Here is a 22,500-nt window from a genome sequence, read left to right on the forward strand (position 1 = left end):
GCTAAGGTAAAAATGTGCTGCCATTCTGGATAATGAAGAATAGAAGAAAAAAGAAAAGTTTTACCAATAAAAACAAAAAATCTAGTAATTTTTGCTCATGGTTTAACGGAATCATTGAAGGTTAGGAACAAGACATTAGTCAATAAAGGTAGATTAAATGCATACAAATATGTTTTATTTAACATTTATATATTTGAGGTTTGCATAGTATTCTGATTTTGCATTTGACTGTTTTTATTCATTTTGAGGAGGACAGAATCTGTATTGTGCAAGTGAGATAAATAAATGCTCACATTTAGTCTGGAACTACAATAACACATTTACACACACACACACACACACACACACACACACACAACGCCTCTACACTTACTCTCGATTTTTTTTTGACAGGAGAGCTGTCAGTCAAATAAATGTGAAAAAGTAACTCAGATATTTTGTTGTAAATTTGAAAAGTAATGCGTTACTTTCCTAGTTACTTGAAAAAATTATATTATTACGTAACTCAAGTTGCTTATAATGCGTTTCCCCAACACTGGTCGTGAATGGGTGTCCCTTATGCGACCCTAGTATGACCAAAACTAATAGTTTCATTGTTGGGACTAAAAAACTAAAACTGGAAGCCATAAAGAGCACGAATCCTCCATTAATCTGCCCGACTCATTTACTGAAATGTATATCAGCTCATGGTTTGTGTGTGTTTAAGAGAGAAAGAGGAAATGTCAGTATTTCATTGAGACTTGAGATGAAATAAACTGCTCAAGTATTGTAGAGCTTGTAGTATTAATTTCCACATGCAGTTACACATTGTCGGTTAAAAACATTTAGGGCTGCACGATTAATCGAAATCGAATTGAATTTGGCTTATGTGCGATTATGAAAGCACAAAGGCTGCGATTTTAATGAGATAAATAAATGCCCAGTGTGTCAGTGATCAGGAGTAAACGCTGCTCCGTCTGAAAGCACTGCGAGTTTCAAACATCTTCACAAACTAGTAATGCGGTTCATAAACCTGTTGTCCAACTAAATAAACGTTTAATATCATGTTTTAACTCTCTTCATATCGTCAGTGGAGCTGATGTGGCTTCTCATCACAGAATGTCCATCAGCACTGAATACTTTATTATTATGAAAATACCCCAGAAGGCTTGAAGAACTCAATACACCAGATCTTATCGCAGTCGTGTGTTTATTATCTTCATGTTTACTCAGTCAAAGCGTTTCTATCTTCTCTTTATTCAGCTACAGCGATAGCTTCACATTAGGGATTTCCTGAAAACAAACGATTACTTCTCTGACGCAAATGTGGCGTTTGTGCTCGAGGGCGCCCTCTGGCCTCCAGGATGAATGACACTTTTGGGTAGAAAATAAGAAAAATAAAACTTCTCTCTAAATAAATGTATATGACAATCCATATGTTTTTCTTCAATGTACAGGAGTTTAATCCCCACTGTGGATGCAGAAGAGGCTCATATTTCATATTAAAGACATAGACTCTAATAAATTGATATCACAGATAAAAAAAACACATATTTGTATAATAATGTTTTTTTACAATAAATCCTTAGACCTTTCTAATGATTTTTAGTCTGCATACTAACAAGTAACCCATAATTTTTAGTTTTCCGTAAATATAAATATTATTATACTGTTATATTTATTCTTAAATGCTCTATTTTAATTTTTTAATAATATTATTAGTAAAATTTCTAGGGCTGTCAAAAGATTAATCGCGATTAATCGCATACAAAATGAAAGTTTGTGTTTACATAATATATGTGTGTGTACTCTGTTAATTATTATTTATATAACTACACACACATTCATGTATATATTTAAGAAATATTTGCATGTATATACATTTATAAAATCTATAATATATATAAATATAAATGTTTTATATATAAAAATAATATTTTTTTCTTAAATATATACATGAATGTGTGTGTATTTATATATAAATAATAATTTTAACAGAGTACACACACACACACACATGTATATTATGTAAACACAAACTTTTATTTTGGATGCGATTAATCGCGATTAATCTTTTGACAGCCCTAAATATTTCTTATTATTATTATTTAGCAATAATAATAATTATTATTATTATTAGTCACATTAATATATAAACACAAAATGTTATATACACACACTTTTCATTTGTAAAAATTAGTAAATAATAATAAATCGCAATCGCAATTTTAACCAGAATAATCGCAATAATGCTGCCTTTCACGTGCTATCGGAATTATCGTAAATATGAGTTTCCAAGGTAAAAATTGCACATGAACGCCCTCTGATGTCGTGTTTACCACTGGGAAGTTGGGAAATAATTTTGATACCCCAATTCCCGAGATGGGCGTGTCATAAACTTTAAACATGGTGGCGGAGAACTACTGCTGTGGCAGGTGTGGTTTATTGTTTTTTTTAGGTCGTCTTGTCTTGACATTAATGTAGTACATATTTACATGTAAGAGTAATCATATGAAGTGTATTGTATGTTTGGTACACAGCGAAAATAGCCTGCATTTGACTACAGAATCAGCAGAATCTGGAATGTTTATATGGTTGTCGGTGCATGGGACACTACATATGATGTTGGTTTTAATAAGATTTCCCCAATAAATAGGCAAGAATAACCATAATTCCTGTTCACTCCGACAACAAAGCACTTGAATGCAACAAGCTCGTAATCACGACTTCTAAAGTGGGAATTAGGAAATTTCCGATAGCACGTGAAGGCAGCATAAGATATTTTCATATAAGATATCAGTGGCTGGTGGATTTTCGATGAGATTAGAGCGGATGTCCGGTGGGCGGCACTTACTGTTGACGGTCAGCTTGGCTTTGCTGGAGTAGGAGGAGCCGAAATGGTTGGAGATGACGCACTGGTACTTGCCCTCGCTGGAGAAGTCGACGCGGCGCAGCTGCAGGGCGGTGGTGTACTCCGTGACCCCGCTGACCCCGCTGACCTCTCCGGCCTGGGACCGCAGGTGGGCCTGGTTGTGGATCTCTCCGTCGTCCAGGAGCTCGTGGTCTTTCTTCCAGGAGAAGGTCATCGGGGAGTCGCTGGAGCTGGCGGCCGAGCACACGAAGGTCACGTTTGAGCCTCTGATGGCCGACTGAGTCTCAGGCTGAACCGTGATCTGGGGCTTGGGGAAGTCGTCTGCAGAGCACACACACACACACACACACACACACACACACACACACACACACACACACACACACTAATTACAGACATGATCTTGAAAAACATTTCATAAAATTCAGTTTTAGAATTACAGGGTTCCCACTCTTTTTCAGCGATCATTTTCCAGGACTTTTCCAGGATATTTAAAATTTTACTACAGTGAGAATAAAAGACAAGGATCACTCCTAAAGTAATACATCGCTCTCTAATGCTGCGTTCACACCAAACGCGAATTGAGCGTCTGGCGCGAGTGATTTCAATGTTAAGTCAATGGAAAGGCGCGTTGACGCGCGTCTGGTGGTCCCGCGGCGCGGAAGGCGCGTTACGCGCGGCGCGAAGGACGCGAATCCGCCTCATTTGCGCGTCCAATTCGCGCCATTGAGCGTCTTGCGTGATACGCGCGTTACACGCGAATGGTGCTTTTGTGCATTCACGCGTTTGAAGCGAATTCGCGCCTGACGCCCGAGTTGAAAAATTTGAACTTTGGCGTCAATTCGCGCCGCGTTAACCAATCAGGAGCCTGCTCGCTGCGGTCACGTGGTAAAGTGACGTGTATGAGAAACCCTGCATAAATTAAAAATAGTACTATTGTGTCACAAAATGTAGTTTTAAGACTCTTTCAGGTGGGAATGTAATTGTTTAAAGCTCAAGTCTGTGGTTTATTTATAAAGAGAGCGCCTATTTAAAAAAATAATCTTGTGTTTTTGGAGTTGTGAGATCCAGGCGATCACCGGGCAATCACTGCTCATAACCCCGGCGAGAGCAGCCTTTCCTCAGCCAGTCCTTCTGGCGTCTGCCGCTGGCTCTGATGTGCTGTAGTGGTTCGTTTTGTGTAGATCTAACGGCCGAGCTTTGCTCTCATGAATCTATAATTTGTTGTCTGCCAAATCGTTTTGACTGAGGGCAAAGAGAAGTTTCATAACTTTATATTTTAAGGATATTTAAATATACATATACTGAAGATGATGTAGGAGTCGCCTCGACCACATTTGTGTGGCTATTAATGCTTAATATTTATGTTTAATGAAAATGTAAAGAGGCAGAGTGGTGTTTTATGACATATTTCTCCTGGAGTGCCTTGAACGCGCGTCAATTTCTCTTCAAACGCTCGATTTCTACGCGCGTCCAATTCTCTGCGGACGCGCGAATGCATTCAAAATGTTCGCGCGTGAAACTAGACGCGGTAGACGCGATTTTGACGCTCAATTCGCGTTTGGTGTGAACGCAGCATAAGTCTTTAAAAGGTGCACCGTTTATTGCCATGACTTAACTATAAAATCAGTTTTTAATATGAGCTCTTAATCATACATTATGACTAAGGAAGCTTGTTTCCGCCACAGAATTTTAAAAAAAAGGTAATTGCGACATATCTTGCTATTCTGAATTTTTTTTTTTTGCAATTGTGATTTTCTCGTCTTTTTTCCCTCAAACTTTTGGACTTTATGTCAATTCTGAGAAAAGTAATAATTGCAAGATATAAACTCGATATTGCGAGAAAAAAATCTGAATTTCGCAATTCTGACTATATCTCAAAATAATTCTGAGTGAGATCCCACCCCTATGAGCGTTGGTTATGGGGTTGAAAACATGCGGAACTGGCTCCTTTAGTCTATAGCCTCTGGCCAAAAATCCTCCGATGACACAAAATGACGATATTTGCGTCATCGGATGATTTTTTCCAGAAATAAAATGCATAATTCTCTCGTCTCAGGGGGATATGAGGGGGGAAAGTACCATAATTCCAATATACTACCGGGTTTCTACTGATACAAAGCCTAATGCTAAATCACTGAAGTTACTCTTTAACTTTTTAAAAAATTATTTTCCAGGACAACAACAAGTTTTTCCAGGGCATTTTACATTTTCTCTAACTTTCCATGTGTTTTCCAGGACTGTATCAAACATTTTCCAGGTTTTCCAGGACAAGTGTGAACCCTGAATTATCATCTTCAGATTTGAAACATGGTCAGAAATGTGGCGTCAGCTGTAGTGCATTTCTAGATTGCTCCAATGCCAACTTCAATTTTATTTTCATAAAGATATTTCATACAAATACATTTCTAATAACTTTACAAAACTTTGAAGCTTATTATAGCTATTTTTGATTATGAAAATAATTATAATTTTGAATTTACAGTAAACTGCCAAGTGTCTGCTTTCAAATGAGACCATACTTATGCTTTTAGTGGCAGGATTCATGAACTATATCGGTTTTAGTCTGAGTATACCACATTAGGATAATTACAGGCTAACCGGTTAATCAATACGGCATCCTCAATAAACCCGTCTCTGGCGTGATGCCTCCCATATTTTGTATATTCCTATTTAATAATTATTTAATCGACACCTCATCCTCAATAAACCCGTCTCCGGCATGTTGCTTCCAATCTTTCGAATTTTATAATAAAATTATGCTGCATTATTTTCCTGTTTAACACTGTGAAGCTGCTTTGAAACAATCTGCATTGTAAAAAGCGCTATATAAATAAAGTTGACTTGACTTGACTTGACACACACACACACACACACACACACACACACACACACACACACACACACACACACACACACACACAACACTACTCACCAGGGCCGGACTGGGACACAATTTCAGGCCGGGAAATCCTACACCCATCCAGGCCAAATTTAGAATTTAGAAACACGGACAATCCTATTTTTTCCCTTAATAATTAAAGGCTTTATCTTGAACGGTCCCCTCACTTCCTTTTTCCTAATTTTCACTAATATCTCTCTGTCTCTCCCTTCCACCAGGATCATCAGCCTCATACACCAATTAAAGAGGAGTACTAGTGTTATTGGAAATTTAAACTAAAACATTAAAGGGTTAGTTCACCCAAAACTGTAGATTGTGTGATTAATGACTGAGCCTCATGTGGTTGGACACCCGTCAGACCTCCGTTCATCTTCAGACACAAATGAAGATATTTTAGTGTAAATCTGATGCTCTGAAAGGCCTCCATTGGCTCAACTTTACACTCTCAAGACCCTTAAAAGACACTAAAGACTAAAGTTACAAAGTCCATCTCACTACAGCGGCTCTACAATAACTTTATGAAGACGAGAATAGTTTCTGTGCGCAAAAAAACCCTAAATAACGACTTATATAGTGATGACGATTTCAAAACACGGCCTCATGAAGCTTCGAAGCGTTAGAGCGTTCAGAGTGTTATGAATCAGTGAGTCGATTCAGCGGTTCAGAGCGTTATGAATCAGTGAGTCGATTCAGCGGTTCAGAGCGTTATGAATCAGTGAGTCGATTCAGCGGTTCAGAGCGTTATGAATCAGTGAGTCGATTCAGCGGTTCAGAGCGTTATGAATCAGCGAGTCGATTCAGCGGTTCAGAGCGTTATGAATCAGTGAGTCGATTCAGCGGTTCAGAGCGTTATGAATCAGTGAGTCGATTCAGCGGTTCAGAGCGTTATGAATCAGTGAGTCGATTCAGCGGTTCAGAGCGTTATGAATCAGTGAGTCGATTCAGCGGTTCAGAGCGTTATGAATCAGTGAGTCGATTCAGCGGTTCAGAGCGTTATGAATCAGCGAGTCGATTCAGCGGTGCACGCATGCACGCACACACACACGCACGCACACACACACGCACGCACACACACACGCACGCACACACACACACACACACGCACGCACACACACACACACACCCGCGCGTGAGCTCCTCAGAGTGAGGCTCGTCAGAGGTCACGTGACCTTCGCCCACACACACACACACACACACACACACACCTCAGGGTGAGGCTCGTCAGAGGTCACGTGACCTTCGCACACACACACACACACACACACACACACACCTCAGGGTGAGGCTCGTCAGAGGTCACGTGACCTTCGCCCACTCACCACACACAAACTGGTCCGGGGCGATGGCGAGGGCGCTCCTGCCCTTCAGCAGATGTGGGTGGGCACAGCTGGCGCTCACCAGGGGAAGGAAGGCGTGTTCGGCCACCCATGGAGGAAACCACTTGAGCTGGCAGTCGCACAGCAGGCTGGAGGTGTTCAGGTGCCTGATGGGACACACACACATCACTGCAGAACTACACAATCCCCTTCTCCACCAAGGCAGTGCTAGAGCTAGTTCAGAGCCAGTCTTACGTCACTGTATACGCCTCATCTTTCTCAGCAACGCTAGCGAGGCAGTTAAAGAATGCTAGCAACTTGCTCATTTTAATGTTAGGAGTGTGTTAAAACATGATAATGATGTTAAAACATCCTAACAATATGCTATCCTATAATATTAATACTAAACCAGCAGAATCACCTATAGCTCTAAAAGTGCTTAAACTAGTTTAAAAGCGCTATAGCAAATCTTTCACTCCTCTAAAAGAGCTTAAACTAGTGTAAACTAGCCTAAGAGCTTAAACTAGTCTAAAAGTGCTTAAACTAGTTTAAAAGCGCTATAGCAAATATTTCACTCCTCTAAAAGAGCTTAAACTAGTGTAAACTAGCCTAAAAGAGCTTAAACTAGTCTAAAAGTGCTTAAACTAGTTTAAAAGCGCTATAGCAAATCTATCACTCCTCTAAAAGAGCTTAAACTAGTGTAAACTAGCCTAAAAGAGCTTAAACTAGTCTAAAAGTGCTTCAACTAGTTTAAAAGCGCTATAGCAAATCTTTCACTCCTCTAAAAGAGCTTAAACTAGTGTAAACTAGCCTAAAAGAGCTTAAACTAGTCTAAAAGTGCTTCAACTAGTTTAAAAGCGCTATAGCAAATCTTTCACTCCTCTAAAAGAGCTTAAACTAGTGTAAACTAGCCTAAAAGAGCTTAAACTAGTCTAAAAGTGCTTCAACTAGTTTAAAAGCGCTATAGCAAATATTTCACTCCTCTAAAAGAGCTTAAACTAGTGTAAACTAGCCTAAAAGAGCTTATACTAGTCTAAAAGTGCTTCAACTAGTTTAAAAGCGCTATAGCAAATCTTTCACTCCTCTAAAAGAGCTTAAACTAGTGTAAACTAGCCTAAAAGAGCTTATACTAGTCTAAAAGTGCTTCAACTAGTTTAAAAGCGCAATAGCAAATCTTTCACTCCTCTAAAAGAGCTTAAACTAGTGTAAACTAGCCTAAAAGAGCTTATACTAGTCTAAAAGTGCTTCAACTAGTTTAAAAGCGCAATAGCAAATCTTTCACTCCTCTAAAAGAGCTTAAACTAGTGTAAACTAGCCTAAAAGAGCTTAAACTAGTCTAAAAGTGCTTACAATAGCCCTAACCCTAAACCATTAAAAAAATCTTTTTACTTGAAATAAATGTGAACTGACATAAAGTAAAATATAAAAACCTTAATTGTAATGTAATATTAATAAACCAGCAGAATCACGTACAGCTCCGTCAGCTTCTTCATCTGAGAGAAGGCGTTGGCCTGCAGGGACATGATGGCGTTGTTGCTCAGATCCCTGTGGCGTGAGGATGAGAAGAGCTTTACAAACCTCACACACACACACACACACACACACACACACATCATCATCATCATCAGACACTCACAGCCGCTCCAGCTCATCCAGCCCGCTGAAGGACTTCCTGGTGACCGATCGGATGCGATTGCCCTGGAGGAACCTGAGGGGCAGAAAACACTCGTCAGGTTTCCTCGTCACTGATGCTCCTGAGACACAAGCGCTAACGCTAACACTCACAGCTTCCTCAGGTCGTCCAGAGCCGAGAACGGGCCGTTCATGTCCTCGATGGTCCAGGAGATCTCGTTAGCCTTCAGATCTCTGCGGGAGAGCGGGCGCGCGGTCAGAGCACAACACCGCTACAACACAGAGCTCACCAGCACACGGAAGCATGCTAACTATGTGCTTAAACGTGCTAGCAAACATGCTAAACAATGCTAACGTGTTAAAACATGCTAGCAACATGTTAAACAATGCTAACGTGTTAAAACATGCTAGCAACATGCTAAACAATGCTAACGTGTTAAAACATGCTAGCAACATGCTAAACAATGCTAACGTGTTAAAACATGCTAGCAACATGCTAAACAATGCTAACGTGTTAAAACATGATAGCAAAATGCTAAACAATGCTAACGTGTTAAAACATGCTAGCAAAATGCTAAACAATGTTAACGTGTTACAACATGCTAGCAACATGCTAAACAATGCTAACGTGTTAAAACATGCTAGCAAAATGCTAAACAATGCTAACGTGTTACAACATGCTAGCAACATGCTAAACAATGCTAACGTGTTAAAACATGCTAGCAACATGCTAAACAATGCTAACGTGTTAAAACATGCTAGCAACATGCTAAACAATGCTAACGTGTTAAAACATGATAGCAAAATGCTAAACAATGCTAACGTGTTAAAACATGCTAGCAAAATGCTAAACAATGCTAACGTGTTAAAACATGCTAGCAAAATGTTAAACAATGCTAACGTGTTAAAACATGCTAGCAACATGCTAAACAATGTTAACGTGTTACAACATGTTAACCAATGCTATTGTGTTAAAACATGCTAACAAAATGTTAAACAATGCTAACGTGTTAAAACATGCTAGCAAAATGTTAAAAAATGTTAACATGTTAAAATGTTAACATGTTAAAACATGCTAGCAAAATGCTAAACAATGTTAACGTGTTAAAACATGCTAAACAATACTAACGTGTTAAAACATGCTAGCAAAATGCTAAACAATGGTAATGTGTTAAAACATTCTAGCAAAATGCTAAACAATGCTAATGTGTTAAAACATGCTAGCAAAATGCTAAACAATGCTAATGTGTTAAAACATGCTAGCAAAATGCTAAACAATGCTAATGTGTTAAAACATACTAACAAAATGCTATGGTGCTAAAACATGTTTAAGAATGTTAGCAACATGTTCATTCATGCTTACATGTTAAAACATGATGCCAATATGCTAATGTGCTAAAAACGTGATAAAGCATGCTAGCAAAATGCTAAATAATGTTAACGTGTTAAAAATGTTAGCAATGTGTTAAAACATACTAGCAGTTAAATCCTCCGAGTAAATGCTAAATCATGTTAGTGATGTACTAAATCGTGCTAACGTTAATTAATGCTAGCAAAATGACCAATGTGCATTGGTAACATGCTACCAACAAAACATGCTAGTAACATGATAAGCAATGTGTTAAAACATGCCAAGATTTGCAAGTATTCATGGTAGTAATGCTAAAAATGCTTGTAACATGCTTATGTCATGATAGTGATGTACTAAAACATGCTACAAACATGCTAAATGTGTTAAGACACACAACAGCGTGATAAGCGTGTTTATGAATCGTTCAAACTCAAAGAAGCTGCCGAACTGAATACACTATAATGAAAGCTTGTGGAATTCCGGCGGCCATTTTGTGCAGCGGTTTGATTAAACACAGGATCGCACACGGCCTTCAGATTCAAAATGGCGGCTGAGACTCACAGCATCTGCAGGTTAGCGAGGCCTCTGAACGCCCCGTCGGCGATGAAGCTAATGCGGTTGTTTCCGATGTGGAGCTGCTCGAGGACACTGAGTCCCACGAAACTGCCCTCCTCCAGACGGGTCAGCTGGTTCCAGCGCAGATCCCTGACACACACACACACACACACACACACACACACACACACACACCAGCCGATGTTATTACACGCCATGAGCGAAGGCAGGGCTGCACGATATATCGCTTTAGCATCGATGTCACATGTGCGATGTTAAGTCCGTGATCCGTACGGGCAGCTGCTCCCCGGTTCAGAACGCATGTGATTCGCCGATTAATTGGTCGAGTTTGATTGACAGGCGATCTGACCAATCACAACGCCGAATGCGCAGTGGACTTAAACTTGTGAAACGGTGTGTCCTGTCTTTCCGTATACACGGAACATGTTTATTTGATGCTAATTAACCAGGAGCAGCTTTAACGGTGCAAGACTGTAAAGAACCACAAAACGGCATTTATTGTTTATATTTCTTAAATTTGAAAGTTAAGATCTTTCTTCTATAGTATTTATCTATGCTTATTGTATATAAACTAGCTTAAACCAGTCTAAAAAGAGCTATAGCAAATCTTTCACTCCTCTAAAAGAGCTTAAACTACTCCAAAGAGCTTAGACTAGTCTAAAAAGAGCTTAAACTAGTGTAAACTAGTCTAAAAGTGCTTAAACTAGTGTAAACTAACCTAAAAGAGCTTAAACTACTCTAAAAGAGCTTAAACTAGTCTAAAAAGAGCTTAAACTAGTGTAAACTAGTCTAAAAGTGCTTAAACTAGTCTAAAAGTGCTTAAACTAGTGTAAACTAACCTAAAAGAGCTTAAACTACTCTAAAAGAGCTTAAACTAGTCTAAAAAAGCTTAAACTAGCCGAATGCGCAGTGGACTTAAACTTGTGAAACGGTGTGTCCTGTCTTTCCGTGTACACGGAACATGTTTATTTGATGCTAATTAACCAGGAGCAGCTTTAACGGTGCAAGACTGTAAAGAACCACAAAACGGCATTTATTGTTTATATTTCTTAAATTTGAAAGTTAAGATCTTTCTTCTATAGTATTTATCTATGCTTATTGTATATAAACTAGCTTAAACCAGTCTAAAAAGAGCTATAGCAAATCTTTCACTCCTCTAAAAGAGCTTAAACTACTCCAAAGAGCTTAAACTAGTGTAAACTAGCCTAAAAGAGCTTAAACTAGTCTAAAAAAGCTTAAACTAGTCTAAAAGTGCATAAACTAGTCTAAAAGTGCATAAACTAGTCTAAAAAGAGCTTAAACTAGTGTAAACTAGTCTAAAAGTGCTTAAACTAGTGTAAACTAACCTAAAAGAGCTTAAACTACTCTAAAAGAGCTTAAACTAGTCTAAAGTGCTTAAACTAGTCTAAAAAAGCTTAAACTAGTCTAAAGTGCTTAAACTAGTCTAAAAGTGCTTATACTAGTCTAAAAGTGCTTAAACTAGTGTAAACTAACATAAAGCTTAAACTAGTCTAAAAGTGCTTAAACTAGTCTAAAATGCTTAAACTAGTTTAAAAGAGCTATAGCAAATCTTTCACTCCTCTAAAAGAGCTTAAACTAGTGTAAACTAGCCTAAAAGAGCTTAAACTAGTCTAAAAGTGCTTTAACTAGTTTAAAAGCGCTATAACAAATCTATCACTCCTCTAAAAGAGCTTAAACTAGTGTAAACTAGCCTAAAAGAGCTTAAACTAGTCTAAAAGTGCTTAAACTAGTGTAAACTAACCTAAAAGAGCTTAAACTACTCTAAAAGAGCTTAAACTAGTCTAAAAAAGCTTAAACTAGTCTAAAGTGCTTAAACTAGTCTAAAGTGCTTATACTAGTCTAAAAGTGCTTAAACTAGTGTAAACTAACATAAAAGAGCTTAAACTAGTCTAAAAGAGCTTAAACTAGTCTAAAAGTGCTTAAACTAGTCTAAAATGCTTAAACTAGTTTAAAAGAGCTATAGCAAATCTTTCACTCCTCTAAAAGAGCTTAAACTAGTGTAAACTAGCCTAAAAGAGCTTAAACTAGTCTAAAAGTGCTTTAACTAGTTTAAAAGAGCTATGGCAAATCTTTCACTCTTCTAAAAGAGCTTAAACCAATCCAAAGAGCTTAAACTAGTGTAAGTGCCTAAACTAGTATAACTAGCCTATAGGTGCTTAAACTTGTCTAAAAAGAGCTTAAGCAAATCTTTCACTCTTCTTAAAGAGCTTAAACTAGTCCAAAGAGCTTAAACTAGTATAAGTGCCTAAACTAGTATAACTAATACAAACGTTTTTAACTAGTCTAACTAATTTAGACTAGTTTATTTTAAGCACCTTTATACTAGTTTAAGCTCCTTAAGAAGAGTGAAAGATTTGCTTAAGCTCTTTTAAACTAGTTTAAGCACTTTTATAATAGTTTAAGTACTTTCACTAGTTTAAGCTCTTTTAGACTAGTTTAAGCACATTTATATTAGTTAAGACTAGTTTAAGCTCTTTTATATTAGTTAGACTAGTTTAAGCTCTTTTATACTAGTTATATTACTTTAAGCTCTTTTATATTAGTAATACTAGTTTAAACTCTTTTATATTAGTTATACTAGTTTAAGCTCTTTTATATTAGTTAGACTATTTTAAGCTCTTATACTAGTTATACTAGATTAAGCTCTTTTATATTAGTTATGCTAGTTTAAGCTCTTTTATATTAGTTAGACTATTTTAAGCTCTTATACTAGTTATACTAGATTAAGCTCTTTTATATTAGTTATACTAGTTTAAGCTCTTTTATATTAGTTAGACTATTTTAAGCTCTTATACTAGTTATACTAGATTAAGCTCTTTTATATTAGTTATACTAGTTTAAGCTCTTTTATATTAGTTAGACTATTTTAAGCTCTTATACTAGTTATACTAGATTAAGCTCTTTTATATTAGTTATACTAGTTTAAGCTCTTTTATATTAGTTAGACTATTTTAAGCTCTTATACTAGTTATACTAGATTAAGCTCTTTTATATTAGTTATACTAGTTTAAGCTCTTTTATACTAGCTATATTACTTTAAGCTCTTTTATATTAGTTATACTAGTTTAAGCTCTTTTATATTAGTTATACTAGTTTAAGCTCTTTTATATTAGTTAGACTAGTTTAAGCTCTTTTATATTAGTTATACTAGTTTAAGCTCTTTTATATTAGTTAGACTAGTTTAAGCTCTTTTATATTAGTTAGACTATTTTAAGCTCTTTTATATTAGTTATATTACTTTAAGCTCTTTTATATTAGTTATACTAGTTTAAGCTCTTTTATATTAGTTATACTAGTTTAAGCTCTTTTATATTAGTTAGACTATTTTAAGCTCTTTTATACTAGTTATATTAGTTTAAGCTCGTTTTAGACAAGTTTATTTAGTATAAAGTCTAACTATTATAAAAGAGCTTTCTCTCCCCTACAAAATCAGCCCAATTACTCTAGAATGATAAAAAAATGTCAAATAGAGCTACTGAAATCATCTGGAGAAATAGTTTTGATATCGCAGAAAAAACAAAATATCGCAATGTGCGTTTTTTCCAATATCGTGCAGCCCTAAAAGAAGGTCTTAGTGTTTAATTGGGAGTCGTGTTATTGCAGATTCACTTTCATCACTTTCCCTTCTCCGTGGTTTTCCTATGGTTTTAGTTTACTACAGTAGCCTTGGTCTATGACTCCTGCAAGGCATGCTGGGAAGGAGGCGGGACTTACAGCTCGGCCAGTTTCTGGCAGAACTCCCAGGCGTCGGCTTTGATGCGGCTGATGGTGTTGTGTGACAGATGGAGCTGCTGCAGCGTCAGGAGCCCGTAGAGCCAGCCTTTACTCACCTCCGTCAGGTTATTGTGCTCCAGCTGTCTGCTCTCACACACACACACACACACACACACGTGTCACATATACGAGCTCTGAAGCGCTGGAGTAAAGCAGGAGTGCAGGACGTCACTCACAGCTCTTCCATGTTGCTCAGCCCCCAGAATGCCCCGTCCATGAGGCGCGTGATGGCGTTCCTCTGGATCTTCAGCGAGCGAAGGCCGTGCAGGCCGTGGAACGTCAGACCCTCGATGCGCCGCACGCGGTTCCTGCTCAGCTCTCTGTCAAACACAAGCACAAGAGTCACGAACCGGCCGGCCGGGGGGGCGGACACCAGCGGGCGAGAGCTTAAACTAGTCTAAAAGTGCTTAAACTAGTCTAAAAGTGCTTAAACTAGTCTAAAAGAGCTTAAACTAGTCTAAAAGTGCTTAAACTAGTCTAAAAGAGCTTAAACTAGTCTAAAAGTGCTTAAACTAGTCTAAAAGAGCTTAAACTAGTCTAAAAGTGCTTAAACTAGTCTAAAAGTGCTTAAACTAGTCTAAAAGTGCATTAACTAGTTTAAAAGAGCTATAGCAAATCTTTCACTACTCTAAAAGAGCTTAAACTAGTGTAAACTAGCCTAAAAGAGCTTAAACTAGTCTAAAAGTGCTTAAACTAGTCTAAAAGAGCATAAACTAGTCTAAAAGAGCATAAACTAGTTTAAAAGAGCTATAGCAAATCTTTCACTACTCTAAAAGAGCTTAAACTAGTGTAAACTAGCCTAAAAGAGCTTAAACTAGTCTAAAAGTGCATAAACTAGTCTAAAAGTGCATAAACTAGTCAAAAAGAGCTTAAACTAGTCAAAAAGTGCATAAACTAGTCTAAAAGAGCATAAACTAGTCTAACGTGCTTAAACTAGTTTAAAAGAGCTATAGCAAATCTTTCACTCCTCTAAGAGCTTAAACTAGTCCAAAGAGCTTAAACTAGTGTAAACTAGCCTAAAAGAGCTTAAACTAGTCTAAAAGTGCTTAAACTAGTGTAAACTAGCCTAAAGAGCTTAAACTAGTCTAAAAGTGCTTAAACTAGTTTAAAAGAGCTATAGCAAATATTTCACTCTTCTAAAAGAGCTTAAACTAGTGTAAGTGCCTAAACTAGTATAACTAGCCTAAAGGTGCTTAAACTTGTCTAAAAAGAGCTTAAGCAAATCTTTCACTCCTCTAAAATAGCTTAAACTAGTCCAAAGAGCTTAAACTAGTGTAAGTGCCTAAACTAGTATAACTAGCCTAAAGGTGCTTAAACTTGTCTAAAAAGAGCTTAAGCAAATCTTTCACTCTTCTTAAAGAGCTTAAACTAGTCCAAAGAGCTTAAACTAGTGTAAGTGCCTAAACTAGTATAACTAGCCTATAGGTGCTTAAACTTGTCTAAAAAGAGCTTAAGCAAATCTTTCACTCTTCTTAAATAGCTTAAACTAGTCCAAAGAGCTTAAACTAGTGTAAGTGCCTAAACTAGTATAACTAGCCTAAAGGTGCTTAAACTTGTCTAAAAAGAGCTTAAGCAAATCTTTCACTCTTCTTAAAGAGCTTAAACTAGTGTAAGTGCCTAAACTAGAATAACTAGCCTAAAGGTGCTTAAACTTGTCTAAAAAGAGCTTAAGCAAATCTTTCACTCTTCTTAAAGAGCTTAAACTAGTCCAAAGAGCTTAAACTAGTGCAAGTGCCTAAACTAGTATAACTAGTCTAAAGGTGCTTAAACTTGTCTAAAAAGAGCTTAAGCAAATCTTTCACTCTTCTTAAAGAGCTTAAACTAGTCTAAAAGTGCTTAAACTAGTTTAAAAGAGCTATAGCAAATCTTTCACTCTTCTAAAAGAGCTTAAACTAGTGCAAGTGCCTAAACTAGTATAACTAGTCTAAAGGTGCTTAAACTTGTCTAAAAAGAGCTTAAGCAAATCTTTCACTCTTCTTAAAGAGCTTAAACTAGTCCAAAGAGCTTAAACTAGTGTAAGTGCCTAAACTAGTATAACTAGCCTAAAGGTGCTTAAACTTGTCTAAAAAGAGCTTAAGCAAATCTTTCACTCTTCTTAAAGAGCTTAAACTAGTCCAAAGAGCTTAAACTAGTTTAAGTGCCTAAACTAGTATAACTAGCCTAAAGGTGCTTAAACTTGTCTAAAAAGAGCTTAAGCAAATCTTTCACTCTTCTTAAAGAGCTTAAACTAGTCCAAAGAGCTTAAACTAGTGTAAGTGCCTAAACTAGTATAACTAGCCTAAAGGTGCTTAAACTTGTCTAAAAAGAGCTTAAGCAAATCTTTCACTCTTCTTAAAGAGCTTAAACTAGTCCAAAGAGCTTAAACTAGTGTAAGTGCCTAAACTAGTATAACTAGCCTAAAGGTGCTTAAACTTGTCTAAAAAGAGCTTAAGCAAATCTTTCACTCTTCTTAAAGAGCTTAAACTAGTCTAAAAAAAATTAAACTAGTTTAAAAGAGCTATAGCAAATCTTTCACTCTTCTAAAAGAGCTTAAACTAGTGTAAGTGCCTAAACTAGTATAACTAGCCTAAAGGTGCTTAAACTTGTCTAAAAAGAGCTTAAGCAAATCTTTCACTCTTCTTAAAGAGCTTAAACTAGTCCAAAGAGCTTAAACTAGTGTAAGTGCCTAAACTAGTATAACTAGCCTAAAGGTGCTTAAACTTGTCTAAAAAGAGCTTAAGCAAATCTTTCACTCTTCTTAAAGAGCTTAAACTAGTCTAAAAGTGCTTAAACTAGTTTAAAAGAGCTATAGCAAATCTTTCACTCTTCTAAAAGAGCTTAAACTAGTGTAAGTGCCTAAACTAGTATAACTAGCCTAAAGGTGCTTAAACTTGTCTAAAAAGAGCTTAAGCAAATCTTTCACTCTTCTTAAAGAGCTTAAACTAGTCTAAAAGTGCTTAAACTAGTTTAAAAGAGCTATAGCAAATCTTTCACTCTTCTAAAAGAGCTTAAACTAGTGTAAGTGCCTAAACTAGTATAACTAGCCTAAAGGTGCTTAAACTTGTCTAAAAAGAGCTTAAGCAAATCTTTCACTCTTCTTAAAGAGCTTAAACTAGTCCAAAGAGCTTAAACTAGTGTAAGTGCCTAAACTAGTATAACTAGCCTAAAGGTGCTTAAACTTGTCTAAAAAGAGCTTAAGCAAATCTTTCACTCTTCTTAAAGAGCTTAAACTAGTCCAAAGAGCTTAAACTAGTGTAAGTGCCTAAACTAGTATAACTAGCCTAAAGGTGCTTAAACTTGTCTAAAAAGAGCTTAAGCAAATCTTTCACTCTTCTTAAAGAGCTTAAACTAGTCTAAAAGTGCTTAAACTAGTTTAAAAGAGCTATAGCAAATCTTTCACTCTTCTAAAAGAGCTTAAACTAGTGTAAGTGCCTAAACTAGTATAACTAGCCTAAAGGTGCTTAAACTTGTCTAAAAAGAGCTTAAGCAAATCTTTCACTCTTCTTAAAGAGCTTAAACTAGTCCAAAGAGCTTAAACTAGCCCGTAGAGGGCACTTACAGGTGCTGCAGGTGGGGCAGTGCGAAGATCTTGGGCGGGACGGAGCTCAGGCGGTTCTTGTTGAGCTTTAACACCAGCAGCGAGCTGGACAGGTTACTGAAGCAGCCGTGCTCCAGCGCCGAAATACGGTTATTATTCATCAACCTGCAAACAAACATTCACAGCCGACTCAGTTTAGCAACAGACAATAAACTACTCATGCTTCTCAATCTTGCAGAAATATTGTGTTCAATATAAATGTTAAATTCAGCATTTTTGTGGTCATGCCTCTGTATAGATCGACTACTGACAACTCATTTAAGCCTAAAACTAATTTGATTTTAGTAATTGTGTGAACATATAATTTGCCAACATTTGACAGCTTAAATTTTAAAAAGTAAAAAAGAGCTTAAAGTCTTAAATTAGTCTAAAAAAGCTTTTGTTATTCGTTTTAAGCTCTTTTAAACTAGTTTATGCTTTATTAGTTTAGTTTACACACTTTGACTAGTCTAAAAAGAGCTCAAATTAGTCAAATAAGTTTAAACTATAGTCTAAACGAGCACACAATAAAGTTAAAATAGACTTTAAAAAAGCTTAAACTAGCCTAAAAGTGCTTAAACTAGTGTAAGTGATTAAACTACTTTTAAAAAATCTTAAACTACTCTAAAAGAGCATGAACTAGTGAAAAGAAATTAAACTAGTATAAAAATGCTTAAACTACTTTAAAAAAGCTTCAATATTAAAAAGTTAAAAAGAGCTTAAAGTCTTAAATTAGTCTAAAAAAAGCTTAAAGCTTTTGTTATTTAACAAAAAGCGGGTCAGTTTAAGCTCTTTTAAACTATTTTATGCTTTATTAGTCTAGTTTAAACACTGACTAGTATAAAAACTCAAATTAGTCAAATAAGTTTAAACTATAGTCTAAACGAGCAAAAAATAGTGTAAAAGTGCTTAATCTAAAAAAGCTTGAACAAGTCTAACAATAGCTTTAACTAAGCTAAAAAGTGCTTAAACTAGTGTAAAAGAGCTTCAACTAGTATAACTAGTTTAAAAGTGCTTAAACTGGTCAAAAAGAGCTTAAACTAGTATAAAAAGATCTTAAACTAGTCTAAAAAAGAATAAACTAGCCAAAAGTGCTTAAACTAGGCCTAGTTTAAAAGAGTTTAAACAAGTCTAATGAAACCTTTAGGTGTAAGTGCTTAAACTAGTATAACTAGTATAAAAGGAGCTTCAACTAGTATAACTAGTTTAAAAGTGCTTAAACTGGTCAAAAAAGAGCTTAAACTAGTCTAAAAGAGAATAAACTAGCCAAAGTGCTTAAACTAGGCCTAGTTTAAAAGAGCTTAAACAAGTCTAATAAAACCTTTAACGAAGTTAAAAGGATCTTAAACTACTTTAAAAGAGCTTGAACTATCCTAAAAGAGCTTGAACTATCCTAAAAGGACCTTAAACTATCCTAAAAGAGCTTAAACTATCCTAAAAGAGCTTAAACTATCCTAAAAGGATCTTAAACTATCCTAAAAGAGCTTAAACTATACTAACAGGATCTTAAACTATCCTAAAAGGATCTTAAACTATCCTAAAAGGATCTTAAACTACTCTGAAAGAGCTTAAACTATCCTAAAAGGATCTTAAACTACTCTAAAAGAGCTTCAACTATCATAAAAGGACCATAAACTATCCTAAAGGACCTTAAACTATCCTAAAAGGACCTTAAACTATCCTAAAAGAGCTTAAACTATACTAACAGGATCTTAAACTATCCTAAAAGGATCTTAAACTATCCTAAAAGGATCTTAAACTACTCTAAAAGAGCTTCAACTATCATAAAAGGACCATAAACTATCCTAAAGGACCTTAAACTATCCTAAAAGGACCTTAAACTATCCTAAAAGGATCTTAAACTATCCTAAAGGACCTTAAACTATCCTAAAGGACCTTAAACTATCCTAAAGGACCTTAAACTATCCTAAAAGGATCTTAAACTATCCTAAAAGAGCTTAAACTATACTAACAGGATCTTAAACTATCCTAAAAGGATCTTAAACTATCCTAAAAGGATCTTAAACTACTCTGAAAGAGCTTAAACTATCCTAAAAGGATCTTAAACTACTCTAAAAGAGCTTCAACTATCATAAAAGGACCATAAACTATCCTAAAGGACCTTAAACTATCCTAAAAGGATCTTAAACTATCCTAAAAGAGCTTAAACTATACTAACAGGATCTTAAACTATCCTAAAAGGATCTTAAACTATCCTAAAAGGATCTTAAACTACTCTAAAAGAGCTTCAACTATCATAAAAGGACCATAAACTATCCTAAAGGACCTTAAACTATCCTAAAAGGACCTTAAACTATCCTAAAAGGATCTTAAACTATCCTAAAGGACCTTAAACTATCCTAAAGGACCTTAAACTATCCTAAAAGGATCTTAAACTACTCTAAAAGAGCTTAAACTAGTGTAGGAGCTGAGGGTTTCTGGAAGCGGGTCGGTTCAGAGCAGGAGGAGCAGGACTCACAGGTTCTTCAGAGGAAGTGGAGGAAAAGCCCCGGCCTGAACCTCCATAATATTGTTGTTGCTAAGGTCCAGCGTCTCCAGGGCGACCAGCGAACTGAGCCGCTCCGAAGATATCCTGGAGATTTTGTTGCTTGCTCTGCAAACAGAGAGAGAGGCATTTCAGCAGGTGAAGTGTGTTCAGGCCACCCTCGGGTGTAGAAGCGAGTCCTTTGGGTTATGAGGCATTTCAACACAAGAGCCCTGATGATTACACACATGATGAAGCTCATTCCCTCAGTGAGAGACGAGCTGCACACACACACACACACACACACACTCACTCACTCACATTCACACACACACACACACACACACACACACACACACACACACCAGTGTTAGAAACACGGACACACAGAGCCACCTTTGTGTGTGAGACCGCGGAAAACATTCAGCTCTCACACACACACAGTGTGAGTGTGTGTGTGTGTGTGTGTGTGTGTGTTTTTTTTATGAGTGTGTGTGTGAGTGTGTGTGTGTGAGTGTGTGTGTGTGTGTGTGTGTGTGTGTGTGTGTGTGTGTGTGTGTGTGTGTGTGTGTGTGTGTGTGTGTGAGTGAGTGAGTGAGTGAGTGTGTGTGTGTGTGTGTGTGAATGTGAGTGAGTGTGTGTGTGAGTGTGTGTGTGTGTGTGTGTGTGTGTGTGTGTGTGTGTGTGTGTGAGTGAGTGAGTGAGTGAGTGAGTGTGTGTGTGTGTGTGTGTGTGTGTGTGTGTGTGTGAATGTGAGTGAGTGTGTGTGAGTGTGTGTGTGTGTGTGTGTGTGTGTGTGTGTGTGTGTGTGTGTGTGTGTGTGTGTGTGTGTGAGAGAGAGTGTGTGTGTGTGTGTGACAGTGATGCGCGGGTTGATCCAAAATGAGCGGGTGCCCGCGGCCACCCGCGGTTACCCGCGGTTACGAGTCATCCAAAAATATTTTTAATGATATTCGGGTCACGGTCGGTCGGATCGTCAATAAATCCTTATTTACCTTTTGAATGTTGAGCGTTATTAACTTTTGAATAAATGCTGACGCGGGACAAAATGCCCGATTTCCCAAAACGTTGAACTGAGCAATGCCATTGTACCATTTTAATAGGCTACTTTTAAACGCATTTAAAGTCAGTTTTATGTATTTTCTGAGAGGGGGCGGGATTTTTGTTGGGAAAGTCGGGGGAGAGACGCACACTTCGATTAGACTGGATAAACACATGCAGCATCTTAATTGTTAAGAAAATTAAACGAAATAAATGAATAAATCAAGCCTGTATTACATAACACTAGGCTATATCATACAGCATTCAGAAAAATAACAGTTTGCGCTCCTAAGGGCTTTCACACTTTTCCAAATGTTTTCCAAATGTGGGCTGATGAATTCTTCAAGCCGGGTCGAAACATAAACATCGCGTTCATCAATAATATGCATCTGGAGCTGAAATGGAAAATGATGGGCCGCCTCAAGAACTTCCTGCTCTCGCTGCTGCACCTCTGAGCGACACCACGTCAGGGCCTGAAACATTTTCTCAAAGGCCCAATGAGCTACGATGAGCATTTACTACTTTTAAAAAATGCGGGTCAGGAAGCGGGTCGGGTACAATATTTTCTTCTTTTTTTTTTGCGGTCCGAGTTGCGGGCGGGTTAGTTGAAAACGTCGGTCGGGTGCGGGTTGTTTATACATTGACCCGCGCATCACTGGTGTGTGAGAGAGAGTGTGTGTGTTCTCCGCTTCACATCTCCAGCTCAGTAATCCGAGCCTCTCATAGCCCACAATGAAAAACACACGGCACACAGATGCATGATGGGAAATCTGTGTTTTTGTGAAGTGAAGGTGTTGATCGAGCGGGAGAGGATAAAGACACGGGACGTGCCGGAGCAGATCCCGCAGGAGAGACCAGCATGAGAAGGAAAACACGGAAAACAACACGGAAAACACGGAAAACACGGAAAACACGGAAGTGGAGTGAGGAATGGATGGAGACACTCGACGTTAGTCTCAATAAATACACCAGAACGAGTCTCAATACCAGTTCCT

General features: G+C 37.2%; 1 protein-coding gene across 1 annotated transcript in view; it reads right to left on the reverse strand.

Annotated features, from left to right (window-relative positions):
- The window catches only part of lrig3 (leucine-rich repeats and immunoglobulin-like domains 3), a 56,431-nt gene that overhangs the window by 17,800 nt on the left and 16,131 nt on the right, over positions 1–22,500 (reverse strand). Inside the window, exons 4-13 of the mRNA XM_079817595.1 lie at positions 20,459–20,593; positions 17,962–18,105; positions 14,600–14,743; positions 14,364–14,507; positions 10,614–10,757; positions 8,855–8,935; positions 8,706–8,777; positions 8,543–8,614; positions 7,073–7,236; positions 2,834–3,172 (exon numbers count right to left, since the gene is read on the reverse strand). Coding sequence (XP_079673721.1) covers positions 2,834–3,172; positions 7,073–7,236; positions 8,543–8,614; positions 8,706–8,777; positions 8,855–8,935; positions 10,614–10,757; positions 14,364–14,507; positions 14,600–14,743; positions 17,962–18,105; positions 20,459–20,593 — 1,439 coding nt within the window. The remainder of the gene's footprint in view (positions 1–2,833; positions 3,173–7,072; positions 7,237–8,542; positions 8,615–8,705; positions 8,778–8,854; positions 8,936–10,613; positions 10,758–14,363; positions 14,508–14,599; positions 14,744–17,961; positions 18,106–20,458; positions 20,594–22,500) is intronic.

This window comes from Gobio gobio (assembly GCF_949357685.1).
Source record: "Gobio gobio genome assembly, chromosome: 5".
In the NCBI taxonomy this organism is placed as follows: Eukaryota; Metazoa; Chordata; class Actinopteri; order Cypriniformes; family Gobionidae; genus Gobio; species Gobio gobio.